The 13,929-nt window shown below is 39.5% G+C and overlaps 1 protein-coding gene across 1 annotated transcript; it reads left to right on the top strand.

The window, feature by feature from the left end:
- The first annotated feature begins 4,621 nt into the window (after window positions 1-4,621).
- EMP2 (epithelial membrane protein 2) lies at window positions 4,622-12,484 on the top strand. Its single transcript, XM_074158443.1, has 4 exons — window positions 4,622-4,699; window positions 6,877-6,970; window positions 8,997-9,143; window positions 9,729-12,484. The coding sequence occupies exons 1-4, from the start codon at window positions 4,622-4,624 to the stop codon at window positions 9,911-9,913; spliced, it is 504 nt and encodes a 167-aa protein (XP_074014544.1). The 3' UTR covers window positions 9,914-12,484.
- The last annotated feature ends 1,445 nt before the right edge of the window (window positions 12,485-13,929 follow it).

Raw genomic sequence — 13,929 nt, forward strand, 5'->3', positions numbered from 1 at the left:
CATTGAAGATAAACTTTATCTTAAAGATAAACTGAGGCTTTTTTTATGGGGGTGTGTGGAGTTTGACTTAGGAGACAATCCAGTTTGGTAACGTGTTTGCTTGCTACAATACAGAAATGTTGGGAACCCTGGACTGGATTCCTTTTTTACTGTGCAGTTCTGTGATTGTCGTGCTGTTTTATCTTGTAAAAAGGTACTTGCCTCTGCATGTCCAGGAGATTATAGCAGAGGCCCTCCTTAGCCACCTCTTGTAGCACATCAGGCTCTCATAACCAAAGTGCAAATTACTGCTTCCAATAGTCTGCATTACTGAAAAGATTAAAGATACATGTGACTGCTGCATTTGTCCTCCAAAAATAAGGTAGCGCTGGAGTATTACCCAGAAACAGTTTTTCTGCACTAATTGAAAAAATCTTTATTGTTAATATAGCTGGCCTTCTGTTTTCAATGTGTTTTGTGTAACCACCTTACAACTTCAAAGCATTTGTGGGAAACCTTATTACTACAGGAAATCTGGATGCATTCAGTAGGATTCTCGTAACTTTCTGGATTGAGTGGCAGTCTGCACTTCCAACTCAGCTGTACCTGTGCATTTCTGCCTCACAACATACTTTGTAAAGTGGTATTAAAGGCTGAGACTTGCAACTGAAGAATTCATGTTGACATCCAGTGTCGTTCCTACTATAACCCAAAATCTGGTTTTAATCTCACATATGATGAGCTAAGTCAAATTTTACATTCTCTTCTGTCAGAGCTTTGCTGGAGATTAGTAGAGGGAGGTTCCTGAAACAGCTACAGATGGACAGCGGAGCAGAGCTGGAAGGGGCCTCTGGAGGTCTCCAGCCCAGACTCCTGCTCCAGCCAGGGAGTTAGTTCAGGGTGCTCTGGGCCTTGCTTCAGTCAAGTTATGAAGATGTCCAAGAATGGTGATCCCACAGCCTCTTGAGCCCGGTTCCAGTACTTAATCATGCTCATTGAATATAATTAATACGCTTTTCATAATTGGAATATTCCTTGTTGCAACTCGTGACTGTTGCCTCTCATGTTTTCATCATGTACTTCTGAGAATAGTGGCTCCAACTATTAAAAGAATTCAAACCACTTTGGGGAATGATGAACAGTATCTATTGCATCATCCCAGTCTTCATCCATGCCTAAAGGCAGTGTACTTAAAAATCTTAAACACTTTGACTTGAGACCATAGTGTGTATCACTTCACATGATAGAAAGTAAAAAATTACTCTGCCCAGGAAGTTTTTTTTTCAATACAAATATTATTATCTATAACCAACAGACTAAAACAAAAGAATCTGATAATTTCTATACATCTTAATATAGTTTGGAGATTCTTGTTCATTGCAATGGTACAAAGTACTAGATTTCCAAATCTATGTGATTTAAAAATGCTTCTGTTCATATTAACAACCTTTTTAAGCAATATTTTCTTGTGGCTGCATAAATTAAATGTAAGAGATGATAGGATTTTTTTCTAACCCAAATTGCTCATAGAGAGAGGAGAGGAACTGCCTGCTGCTCGGAGAGGACGCTAGCCTATCCAAGTAGGCTAGCCTTAGACAACTGGGGATGGAAGATCTTCTTGCTGAGGGAGCAGAAGGATCTTGAGTCTCCAAAACAAACTTTTAAATTCCAGCAATGTCTGGCGTGGAGGAGGACTGGTTGCTAATAGTCCATCCTGAGAGATGAAGTGTAAAATTTCTGCCTTGAGAGGGATGCAGATTCTATCGGAGCTTCTGCATCGTTGCTGTCTGCATCTTAGAAGAAGGGAGCTGCTCCTTGCTTCCTGCGCACAGATTACACAGAGTTTAGCTGAAAGACCTTCCTCCCCTCCTGACGCCTTGTGCAGGCTGTGATGAACCAGAGACATTCCTTTTTGGTCTCCGTGGGAAGAGGAAGTTGCCAGGAGTGATTGAAGTCCACAAATCTTTCTGTGCACTTCTGGGATCCCCGCTCAGGCATCACAGATTGGGTAACAAGTTGTTGTCTTTTCCTGGTATTAATTACTTGGAATTGGTCCGTTTATTCCTCTTCCCCAGCGTATTTAATTTCCATATCTGTGTACAGCTGTTGTAGCACTGTGAGCACAGAAGTTGTAACAGCTCATGAAAGGAGCCGTTACCAGCAAATCAGGAGGAAGTGTCTAAAAATGGCTGTTAATGAAGGTTCCTCAGAAGAGAAACATCAAACTATTCTTACTGTCCTTTATTTTTTTGTAAAGACAAAACAAAAAGCTCTTTCATTCAATCTTGTCTTTATTTGGGTAAAACATAAAATGCCTTCTCCTCATCACCCATACAAGTTTATCCATCCTGTTTGAAACATATCTGTTTATGGCTGAAAGCGGGCAAACAAAAACATTCCCTTGATTGAAGATTAAGTGGATTTTTCTGTGCTGGCAAGTCTTGATTTTGCAAGATTGGTTTTAATTAGGTTACATTTTTCTGTCTCTCTTACTTTATGACGTTTCATGTAATAAGATGAAATTCTATTGTTATTCTTAAAATAATACTGAGTACAATTTGATTCTCTCTCCTTATATGGCAGACGACTGTTGAGTTATTGTCCGTGTAGATACCATCTGTGCAAGAAATGAAACTCAGAAAAAACCCAACCACAGGCCAAGAGAGTGCTGCGTGAAGACTGGTACATTTCACAATGAAAATATTTTGATGTGGCATGGTACAAAACCACAAAAGATTGTCTTTTCCTTTTTCCTTCCTTTCATTCAAGAAAGGCTTGATAGAGAGCCATGAATGACATTTCTAGAAGCAGAACTAGATTCAGAGGATCTTGAGTCATACAGCAGAATCGGCTCTTTGGAGGAAATTACCACTTCTGTTATTTGTTGTGGCCGAGAAGGCAAAGTTTAACAGTGAGAAAATGGGAAGGAATAAAAACTTGAGTAGCTGCTTTCCTTACTTTAGGATTTGACTTAGCTTTCCCATACAGCCATTCCAATTAGATACGGATATAATCTTAGCCTATCAATTTTCATTTTCTCAAAAGTGCTTTAATACTGTTTTGTTTTGTGCTTGTTCTAATGCTGTACTGCAGTGAGACGCTATACCGCGGTGTAGATGTAAAGGATTAGTCTGGAACTTCTAGTCTCTACTCAGCGTGTTTATGTGCTGGTATCTTTTTGTTAAAGTTTTGCAGAGTAGTTGTATTTTGGGCTGATGAGAATGCCAGTGGAAGTGCTTTAGAAATGCCGTCAAAGTAGTCCTTTTATTTGATTAAATTCTTCATGTGGTTCGCGATTCTAGTAAATGGCAGTAGGGGAGGGAGGGTTAGACATGAAAAAAATCATGGAAGTCTTAAAAAAAATCATAACTGCCTTTTCTTCTGGATATTTGCTGTGTTATGTGAACAGGATCATTTGACAGGAGAGAATGTGTCCAAAGCAAAGGAAGTGGAGAACCGTGTTAATGTACTGATGAGTGATAACATGCAGATAATGCTACAGAATCGTGCACTTTAAATGCAGAGAAAATATCTGCAATAATGCAGATTCCTTATAGAATATAGCATATTAATTAGCAAGCATTTTAATACAACAAGAAGAAAAAGATAATAGATATACCAAGCAATTGTACATTTCTGTGTAACAGCAACAGTAGTTTTCCCTCATCTATTTGTTATCGTGCCCACTGATTTCCTGGGGATTTCAGTTCAAATGAAGTTTGTGGTTCCCTTTGTACATAAGATTTTTATTTTTGTTTTTTCATTTGAGATGTGAAATAGTAATAAATGGGTTAGATAAGGTATGAAGATAATAGGTAGATTAGAGATAATAAGTGACTGAACATAAAATAGCTAACTGGTTTATTACATGAGTAATGGGTTTAATGAACTCTACCAGTCAGAGCAATATAGTGGAGAAAATGGTAGCCCTAAGTCACTCATCAATGGATAAAACTTGCAACTAAATGAAAAAAGGACAACCTATATGAGACTGAAGGTAAAACATAACTGTTACTAAATCTAGGAGGTAGTTCTTGATGCACTTAATTTTGTTCAATAAGCACCCTCTCGAAATCTGTGTTTCTTCCAACTTTGAAAGCATGGTTGACTGGTTGACACAAGACCTTCCTCTAGCCAGTGGAAAATCTAGCATCACATGCAAATGAGGCTGTAATTTGAAAAGTACTTCTCTAAAAGTCACCATAAAAGAGATTTATATCCTTGCTGGAGAAGCTCACAGAAAGAAGCTTCTCTGTGTGTTTACCCACTGCAGCCATCCCACTGGCAGGTGGCAAAATGCACCTCTTGGCTTCATTTCAAGTTGTGATTCATTTTAACACCAGCGATACTAGTTATGTATCAGGTATAACAACCAGAAAGCTGTCACGCTGATGTAAACACCGATTAAGTGAAATCTTTTATCTCTGGAGAAAGAATGTGTGCTGTGGACTCAAACTGTGCGCAACGTCCCTGACTCTGACAGCACCTCGCTCTGAAATACACCCACGCTGACCTTCGCTGCTCACAGCCGCAGGGAAGTAGCGTAATGACAGGTTGATCCATTGACAGCTTTTAAAGACTGTTCATATATGATCTTATTTTTAACAGATTTATCTCCGACTAAAGCCTCTACAGTTCAAGAATGTTGATTCTTCTGGCTTTCATCATTGTGTTTCACATAACCTCGGCAGCGCTGCTGTTCATCTCAACTATTGACAATGTAAGTCTCCTTTATTCTCTTTTTCTCTCAAACACACAGGTGTTTCTTTGCTTCATAAAAATGAAGTTGTTCTTCTCTAGTTGTCTTCAACTTGCTTATTGAAAGCACATAACTTTGTTAGGCATGCTAGTCTCCTTTTGTACCTTTCTGTAACAAAAATGCCTTGAATAGGCATGTTGCTGGTGTACGTGGGTAAGACTACACAGGAACTTGCCATACATGTTCTAAGCCCGTGTTATGCGGCTCGTCTTCTCCCCTGTGAGAGGCCAGGGAGTATATTTACAAATACGACCACGCGTGCAGGGTGGAGCTGTGGGCTGGGTTCGGCTAGATATGAGGGAAAGGGCGGGGGGAAAAATCTGTTGTCCTTTTGTGTCGAGTACATGAAGTCAAATAGCTCATCATTAATGCATGGCGATAATTTCAGTCAAGGTGTGCTTTGCCTCAGAAGTGGTTGTCCAAGATTCCCAATTAAATCATGAAGGAGACACCATGAATTTATCTGTTTCCATTCAGTTGAAGCACTTTCAGCACAAAGTTTTAGAGTAATGAATGTTGCATCCTTTTCAAATTTCCTTTTTATTTTTGTGACTAGAAAGATTTGCCTTCCATTATTTACATCCAGCTCTTAATTGAATTTTCCTCTTTCCAAAACAGCCCGCTATCCTGATCGGTACTTTTAACTGTGTCTTTCTTTCTCTAAGAGGTTTGGTGTATGTACAGGCTTTTAGGATTAAAAAAATTGTCTGCTGAAAATACTTTACTGTGCTCAGTGAAGCTGGTTTGAATCCCACAGTCTGGTTTCCAAGACTGTGCTCCGAGTGAAACGATGTGTTACCCACAACGTTTTATTGCAAAGCTGTACAAGCTCAGATGTTATCTCTCAGCCAGCTGGTTGATTTATTCCATTGAAGCAGGTCATTAACTGAGCACTACAGCAGGTTGTCTTACGCTGCTCCTTTGAATATTTAGAAAGCCGGGACAGTGGACAATGCCACTTATTCTTAGTTCAGAGCTGCTCCATACAAATCAAATCACTACAGAAATAAAGCCCCCTGCACTCTGCTTTGTGTCATTAGCTACTTTTAAACAATTATGAACTTAAACTGTATAACCACCTTCTATTAGATTTTATCATCTTCAGAGGCATTTTATAGTCATGAAAATAACTCTGAAAGGATTTTATAGTGCTCAGAGCTGAAAAATAATATATTGAACTTGGACGGCAAAATCCAAACGAATGGCATCCTGAGCAAGTAATGCTTTTTCTTAAAACACAGTGTTACTATGACACACGTGCCTGCTGTCATAATACAGTGTAGTTTTTATTGCAGTATTGTTTGCAGAGCTGCACAGTGAGCTGTGAGGCTTCTGGAATGTCTGTTTAAGAAGCAGATGCTACCAGGAGTCATATTTGAAAGTCATATTTTTCCAGCTCTAGTCAAAACAAAGGCCTGGGTAGCTATCGGAACGGGAATGGGTTTCCTGAGGAAATGCCACTTGTGTGGAGTGCTTGCAGCATTTCCCAGGCTACCGTAAAAATCTGTTCAGACACTGTGGTACCAGTTTGCGAGAAATGTTAAAACATCAAAATAGAATCCCACAGGAGGATCTTAATTTGTCACTAGCCTCTTCCAGCCAGATGCCATGATGTGCGTACCGCTTTTGCACACTGACAGCACAATTACATTGAGATTCATTCAATTCAGTGTCGGGAACCAGAAAACTTAAATGGCTTCGGTTTCATGGATGTATCCCCTGCTATTTCCTGCGAATTAAAAAATGCTGTGCCTTTAGAGTTGTGCGTCCTAAAGAGGGTCAGGAAGAACAAAGCAGATCTTGTCTAGATATCTTAAGGAGTGAGCAATCACTGACTATCCAAAATTTCTGCCCAGACAGTGGAAAATCCCTTGTGCTTTGGGATGTTTGAGATTGCCCTCTGTTCCCTTTCCTGCTTTACACAAGTCTAAACTGAAAATGACATCATGAAGAATGATACACCCTTTGTTCTAAAATGCCATTAGGTCTCCAATTTAGTTTGAACAGTTAAGTATCAAAAATGAACAGAAATTTGTTGCAGCTGAAGTATCGGATCAGGAGACACTTGGAGAAGTCAGGAGTTTTGTGTTTTTCTGGTGGTTTTTTCCCTGTAAGAGCCCTTTATTTTTATTTTGCAGGCCTGGTGGGTAGGAGATAATTTTTCTACAGATGTCTGGAGAGTGTGTGCCACGAACACTAGCACCTGTATGGCCATTACTGATCAATTCAGCGGTGAGTGTCTCTCCCTGCCTTTGTCTCGGTTCCTTTAGCAGGAGATCTAGTGAAATCGCCACAAGATTTGCAGGGGCAATAACATGTTTGTTCAAAACTCTATGTGCTCTAACTACTGAGCTCTTCTAAAAACCTTAATACTGGCTTTTCATTTTGGAAAGGCAAACTGTTCCAACAGTTAAGAGGAAAACAGGGAACTGTCAGGTGCACCTGAAGGCCCGAGTGTTTGTGTTGAATAAACAAATAACTAACAATGAGCGCTAAAGATTTCTTAAAAAATTAGATCAGGTAAAAACAGTGGAGTCATCTGAAAGCGGAGCTGATGTGATAGAATTTGCTTCAGAATTGAACTTTAACTTTCAAAGAACCTAAAAATACTGGCTGTGCAGAGAAATGGGGGAAAAGTGGAAGAAAGTCCATTTATTGGCGCCCAACGTGGGGCTCGACTGTGGCACGACCCGAGCCCTGATGAGATTGCCTGAGTAGTTTGAATTCCAGCTTGCTCAGGGAGAACAGACAGCCTACATCATGTCGTTCCTACCGAATATTTTATAGGGTATTTTTAGAGAGCTTTGCATGGAGTTAATTGATGTAGTGGTGCTTAACTGGTCGAGCATATTGACTTTATGTATTGAGATCGGTTTATGTTTCTTCTGTGTTCGGGTGCGGTGGCCCAGGCGTGCTTTGTTGGTGTGGGCTGGTGTTCAGGTGTATAACATGAGATATGCGATTATTAGGATATCTGCGTGTCTCGGGCATCACATGATGGATCCTGTTGCTAATTACACTTTTGATTTTACCTGGGGAAAGTTTACTTTGCCTGTTAGTGATTACCTCAAAGTGATACCAATGGAATTAAGGGATGAAAAACCTTCGGGCTGTTCAGAGAATGATTGTGATGATTGTCTCTGTCGTGATCCTGATTTCGATGCATATGGTACTGCATGTGCTGCAGGGGTTAACTATTATTAGATATGAGGAGGATCAGAGTGAGCATGACGTGACGTGCAATATTGCTACTCAGACACGGGTGGAATCAGAGACGGCAGGAACTCAGACGACGGCCCCAGCGAAAACCACAACAGATTTATTGGCTGAAGTTTTAACAAAGAGGACTTAATATACAGCACAACCTAACATCCTACTTTACAAAAGACAAAATTATCAAATGTTACATTTACTTTATTTCTATACTTTCAATCTTTGTGTATATTAAAGAGGCAGATGATTTGAAGAGCCATGTGCCCATAAAGAACCTTTGCTTTCCAAGCATCAGGTTGGTTTGGAGCGTATCTGTGCTGCCATGAGAGAATCCATGTGGCACAGGCCTATCTAAGCTAACAAGAATTTAACAAATTTGCATTTGATGTCTGTATTACTGTGCATTTATTGAAGTTAGGGCCCCAAACTAGCTAGGTTATAAGTAGCTGGGGTATGTCTGCTGCTCAGGGCCCTGCTGACTGCAGCGTAGCTGTGCCGGAGGAGGGTGCTGCGAGGAGCTCGCCCGGGTGGCTTGGCCATGTCAGTGCAGCAGTTACACAAAGCAGCTACACGTATTGGTTACTTTAGCTCCTAGTTACGGGGAAGCAACTGACAGGATGACAAACCTGAATCCAAGGAATCTTCTGTGCCGAGTGTGGATATCCCGTCTGGTTACATCCTATCGGAAGGGGCTGTCTCCAGCTCTGGTGAGAGGCTCGGGTCAGTGTTCGTAAGCCATTTGGGACACACGGCAGTTTCACTGTGATTTTAGTATGTAGATGGTAGCAAAGGACGTGGTGTGGGAGAAACAGTCCCCTCAGCATTTTTGTTTAGTTTTATGAAAAGCTTTTAAAAGTCCCTAAGCCGCTGGCCGTATTGATAGGAAGGCAGCAGAGGAGAACCACCCCAGGCAATGCCTGCTCAACTGCTCTGCTCCTTCTGCTGAGCTCCTGCTTACGGGACATGGCTCTGCCCCCCTGCTCGCGGCAGAAGTAGGCAAAGAGAGAAACTGTATTTCTAATCAAGGCTGCTTTTGTTTTTGCAGAGTATCAATCAATTCAGGCTGTTCAGGCCACCATGATCCTATCTACTATTTTCTGTTGTGTGGCATTTCTGGTTTTCATTCTCCAACTCTTCCGTCTAAAGCAAGGAGAAAGATTTGTGCTAACCTCTATTATCCAGCTCCTGTCATGTGAGTGATTTTTCAACACTTGTGACTTTAATAATGTTTCCATGAAAGTAGGAAAGGGAAGGGGAAAAAGGTTTCAAAAAGGATGAGCTGCATGAGAAATTTGTCGGGCTTTTGAGGTCATAGCTTATCCTTCACTTTTGGTTAAACACTGAAGTGCTCCCTTCTGTATGATGTAAGCGGTTAAAACGTGGGTGATATCACTGCTCAGAATAAAGTCATTTGAACTTTAAAGGGAAAGAATCTGAGATTCTGAACTGCTTGATCAAATTAAATAACTCTGTAATTGTTACAGGCAGGTACTTCCTTAATTTTTTGTTAGTCTTTAAAACTCTCCAGATGTTTAGAATCACTTTGTGTTCATTGCAAATGCCATAAATACACAACAGCACTTGAAATTTAATCCGTGCCAAAGAAACTGAAAACGTGTCCTGAAATGCTCTGACTTTAGTTTGAGGATGGAAAATGAGTGTCTGCAAAAAAAGGACATTGGTGGAAGAAGCTGGCAGAAGGGAGATAGCGAATGGTTGTTATGCATATCGATAATATTTTAAGATGCTAAAATTTACTATTTTCTTCCTCCTCCAGGTCTGTGCGTTATGATTGCAGCTTCCATTTATACAGATAGGCACGAAGAACTACACAAGAGCAATGAATATAGGATTGAAGTTTCTCGAGGCCGATACGGCTATTCCTTCGTCTTAGCCTGGATTGCGTTTGCCTTTACTCTGATCAGTGGCGTTATGTACCTAGTATTAAGGAAGCGTAAATAAATGTCAGCAGCTAGTTATGTCTGTCACTACAGTACAAAACCAAACTCCAGTAACCATTTTGTATATAATCATTTACATGGTTTTGTAGTAAAGGTATTGTTTCTCTAAAAATGTACTGTGTTCTTGATACGAAACAGAATAAAAACCCCGGCAGGTGTACCGGACTGCCTGGCACCCACAGGTCAGGGGCTGAGCAGGACAGAGCCACCTTCTTTCTTTTACATATTTCATCGTCAGAAATGGTTTTCCCTTTACTGGCCACTGACAGTTTGTTCCTGGCCTCTAGTACATTACAAACAAAGCCCGTGCAAACTAATTTGTAAGCAATATGCTAATACGTTCCTGGACCAGATGTATCCCTTTGGAATGGGTTAAATGTAGGGGGAGTAAAAAATGAGGCCCAGATCACAGTGAAAAGCAAACGATTATAAAAGCCCAAAGCTGCACTCGGTGCGTCTGCTCTGGCAGAGGACTAGTGTTCTGCTATTTATAATGTGCAGTAAGTGTCAGCAAGCTTTTATTAAAACCACTTGCTTTGCAAAAGTAAACAACTCCTTTTTGTACTCCAGCAAATGATTCTCTTGATTCACATTTAATTTAAGCACACAGAGCCTTTGGCAGGAGAACTTAACAGCAAATTCACTGCACCACTTGGGACTGGAACAGTCTGGGCAGTCCGAAATACCCCGTCAGAAACACCCCGTCAGAAATAGCGTTTCACATTGTGCATAGTCTTTCTGGAAGGAAGAAAAGGGAAAAAAAAAAAAAAAGCATTACCTGGCCTACATCTTCAAATTTCTAAGCAAATTAGTGATCAAGCAATGTCAAATTTAGGTTCTTACAGCCAAACCCAACAGGTTTATTACACTGGCCTTTTATTATATAGTGGTTTCATGGCTAATGTATCATTTACGAAAGCATTCCCTGAGTTTGCCCATTAGGAAATTGGCCTTTAAAAAATTCATTCTAAATTCCTCTGTGGATTTTACTTGAACTAAACAGTCCTACTAAATAAATCAGAGTGCAATTACTATGCTTATGAATTCCAGGATAGTTTTTCAAGATAAAACGACGTGGTGATTTTTATTTTTCAATAATTCTGTGAGATAAATCTGTACTGTAATACCAGGCTTGACTGTTCAGCAGTGTCATACTGGCTTTGCCTGACGGCTGATTTTGGAGCTGGGAGATCAGCGCGGAGAATGAATGAAGTGACTTTTCCTGTTTAGTCACAGCTTTGATACTTAAATATAGATTTGACTTTGTAAAAGCACTAACCACTTATTTATTTCAGTATATTCACTACAGCTGGCCCAATACACTGACAATAAAAAAAGTAATTAGGTTTTGAATGAAGTTTTACGCTTAATATAGAACAAATTCATTATTACAAAGTAGTGTAGCTCTCCTAAAGTCGATACTTCCTGCGTTATCCATCAGCGGAGGGTCTGACCCGTTCCTGCAGAGAATTCACCCTTGATTAGTCACCACGTGGAAGTTCAGGTGCATAACTGTATAGGAACTGTCTCCAACATGAGTAATGGGTTGTGTAGTTCCATCTCCATTCCTGGAACATCCTCAACTGCTTTGGCACGTGCTACTCGTCTTTGGGGAGCAAAGCAAGGCCAAGACTGTTAAGAAATTAGACAAGTAAGCAGGACAACACATTAAAAGTAATAATAATAGTAAGAAACCGAAATTATCTGAGCAAAATGCATTCTCACCAGTCTAGCATGATGTTAGCATTTTGTTATTTTTTTTTCTCTTAGTGGGAATGCTCTGAATTTCAAGAATCATTACCCTACTTTTTAAAAAAGTGTTTCTACAGTTTGCTGAATACATTTCAGATTCAAAACCTGAATTTTGCTAACAAGCAGAATTTGTCTTAAATAAGCAGATGCAGGTTTAAGGTTGAAAGTAGCTAGACTATTAGCTTGGCATTTTGCTAGTTTTATTCAAAAATGAAATAGTAAGGGAAATTCTTAGGCAAATATGGATTAAAACTATCTCGCATCTAGAAGACAGTCCTGCAAAATCGTAAGTTAAGCTGTTATGCCACTGACTTGAAGAGATGCTTCTTCATTTTCTTGTCTTGATAATGCTCGGGTCACTTAAAGAGCAAATATTTAAAATAAAGATGTATATATAGAAGAACACACAGCTTAATTCCACAGTAAAAGCTCTGTCCCTTTGATGAAAAGTGGAAAGCATGCACACCACGGTGTACAAACAGCAGTGTACGTACGCATGAGACCACATGGAAGAGATAGGAATGTTCTGCATACCAAGAAAACACATGCCAGAACAGTTTGAAATGGAGTTTTAACAGGGCAAATATATTTCGGATACTCTTTCTACCTGATATGCCTTTAAAATATACCTTTTTCTATGCTCTATATATTCTGAAACTGTACATGAAAATAAAGTTAAAACAAATTCTTGTACTGTAATAGCAAGCTCGATACATTTAGCAATCTGACGTTGTCTTTAAGCTTGGGATATATTTACACAATGTTGGATGAGAAATAGTTGAGTATTTGTGTGAACAGGTAAAATTAAATTCTTCCTGCCTGTACTAGAACCACAAGCTGGTTATTTTTGTCCTTTGTTGTCGAAGACCTTCCAGGGTAAGCAGAGAAAATATTAGTGTATGGAACATTTAAGTGTCTGGTGTCAAAAGAAAAGCTACCGAGTAATGCAAGATCCACAGATGCTCTGATCAGTAGTTACTTGTCGGGGGTTTTCTCCATCATTTGCAGAAACAGCTGTGTATTTAAGATTAGGCCAAGCGCCTTGACCATGAGAGTAAATAACGTTAGGAACAGGCTAGTGACTTCTCTATCTGCTGCAGTCCCAGCTTCAGGTTTGCACTGAGATGATAACAACACAGGTGGGTTTGTACAGATTGATCCAAAAAAAACCCCAACTCCCCAGAAACAATTTCGCAAACCCCATAAAACTTCTGCCTTCTAATCATAGTGAAGAAAAACGAAAAGTCCAAACTATTAAATCATTCACAGCAGCTCTATCTTGACATTTTCTACCCAGCAAGAAACTATCTGAAAGGAAATATAGGAAACAGCCTTGGAAAACAAATCTAGAATATTTATGTCAATATATATTTTCTTTTTAAAACATATATATTTTTAAAATTATTCCATCCAGGACAAGAGAAAATGAAGATCTGCACTACTTTGCAGAGATACCTTTTTAAAAAAATACATTGTAGGTGATAGGAACTGTGCTGCTTAGGCATTAACTATTTAATTACCCCAGGCACATCAACAATTCATTTTACGTGGTTTTTAATGGTTTCAAAATAATGGAGGGACTACAGCAGTATTGTCTTAATCTTCAGCATTGTAGAAGCTTAGCGAAACAGACAAAACAAAAGAATCCTTCCTATAATTTCTAATAATAGGAGCAAGATGAGCCACTACCTTTCCAAACACTAAAGAGAGCCAAGATCCCTAAAATCATGGTTCATCAATGCTGCTGAAATAAAGAAAATAGTGAAGCTGAAATTTTATTAAATTTTTCATTTCTTTCATATGTGCAATAATACCCTCTGAAGTAATAAGAGGAAAGACAGTGAAATGTGGAAGTAAATTAGTTTTAAAAACAAGACTTCATTTTCAAGGCTGTAGAAACAAGCTTACAGAATTAACGGAATGAAGTTCATAACAGACTGTAGCAAGTCGGAAACATAAGGAAATGAATTCTGACTGCTGTACAAACAATGCTTTGATTTGGAACTCACTGCAAGTAACAATATAGTACCTCATGGTGGAACAATAGCAGACCAGTTGTTAAGGTAGTATGAGTCTCCTAAAGAGCTTTTAATGAGTTATAGATTGTATATTACAAAATGGTCTGTAACATCCATGTGTATCTTCTCATTGAATGGCACAGTAGTACTTCTTTGGGATGATAACCTGGGATACACAGCAAGCCATTGAAAGTGGCAAAGCCCTTATTTTGCCTGTTTTCTTCCAACGTGATGCAAAATTGTTACT

This window comes from Numenius arquata, chromosome 14 (assembly GCF_964106895.1).
Source record: "Numenius arquata chromosome 14, bNumArq3.hap1.1, whole genome shotgun sequence".
In the NCBI taxonomy this organism is placed as follows: domain Eukaryota; kingdom Metazoa; phylum Chordata; class Aves; order Charadriiformes; family Scolopacidae; genus Numenius; species Numenius arquata.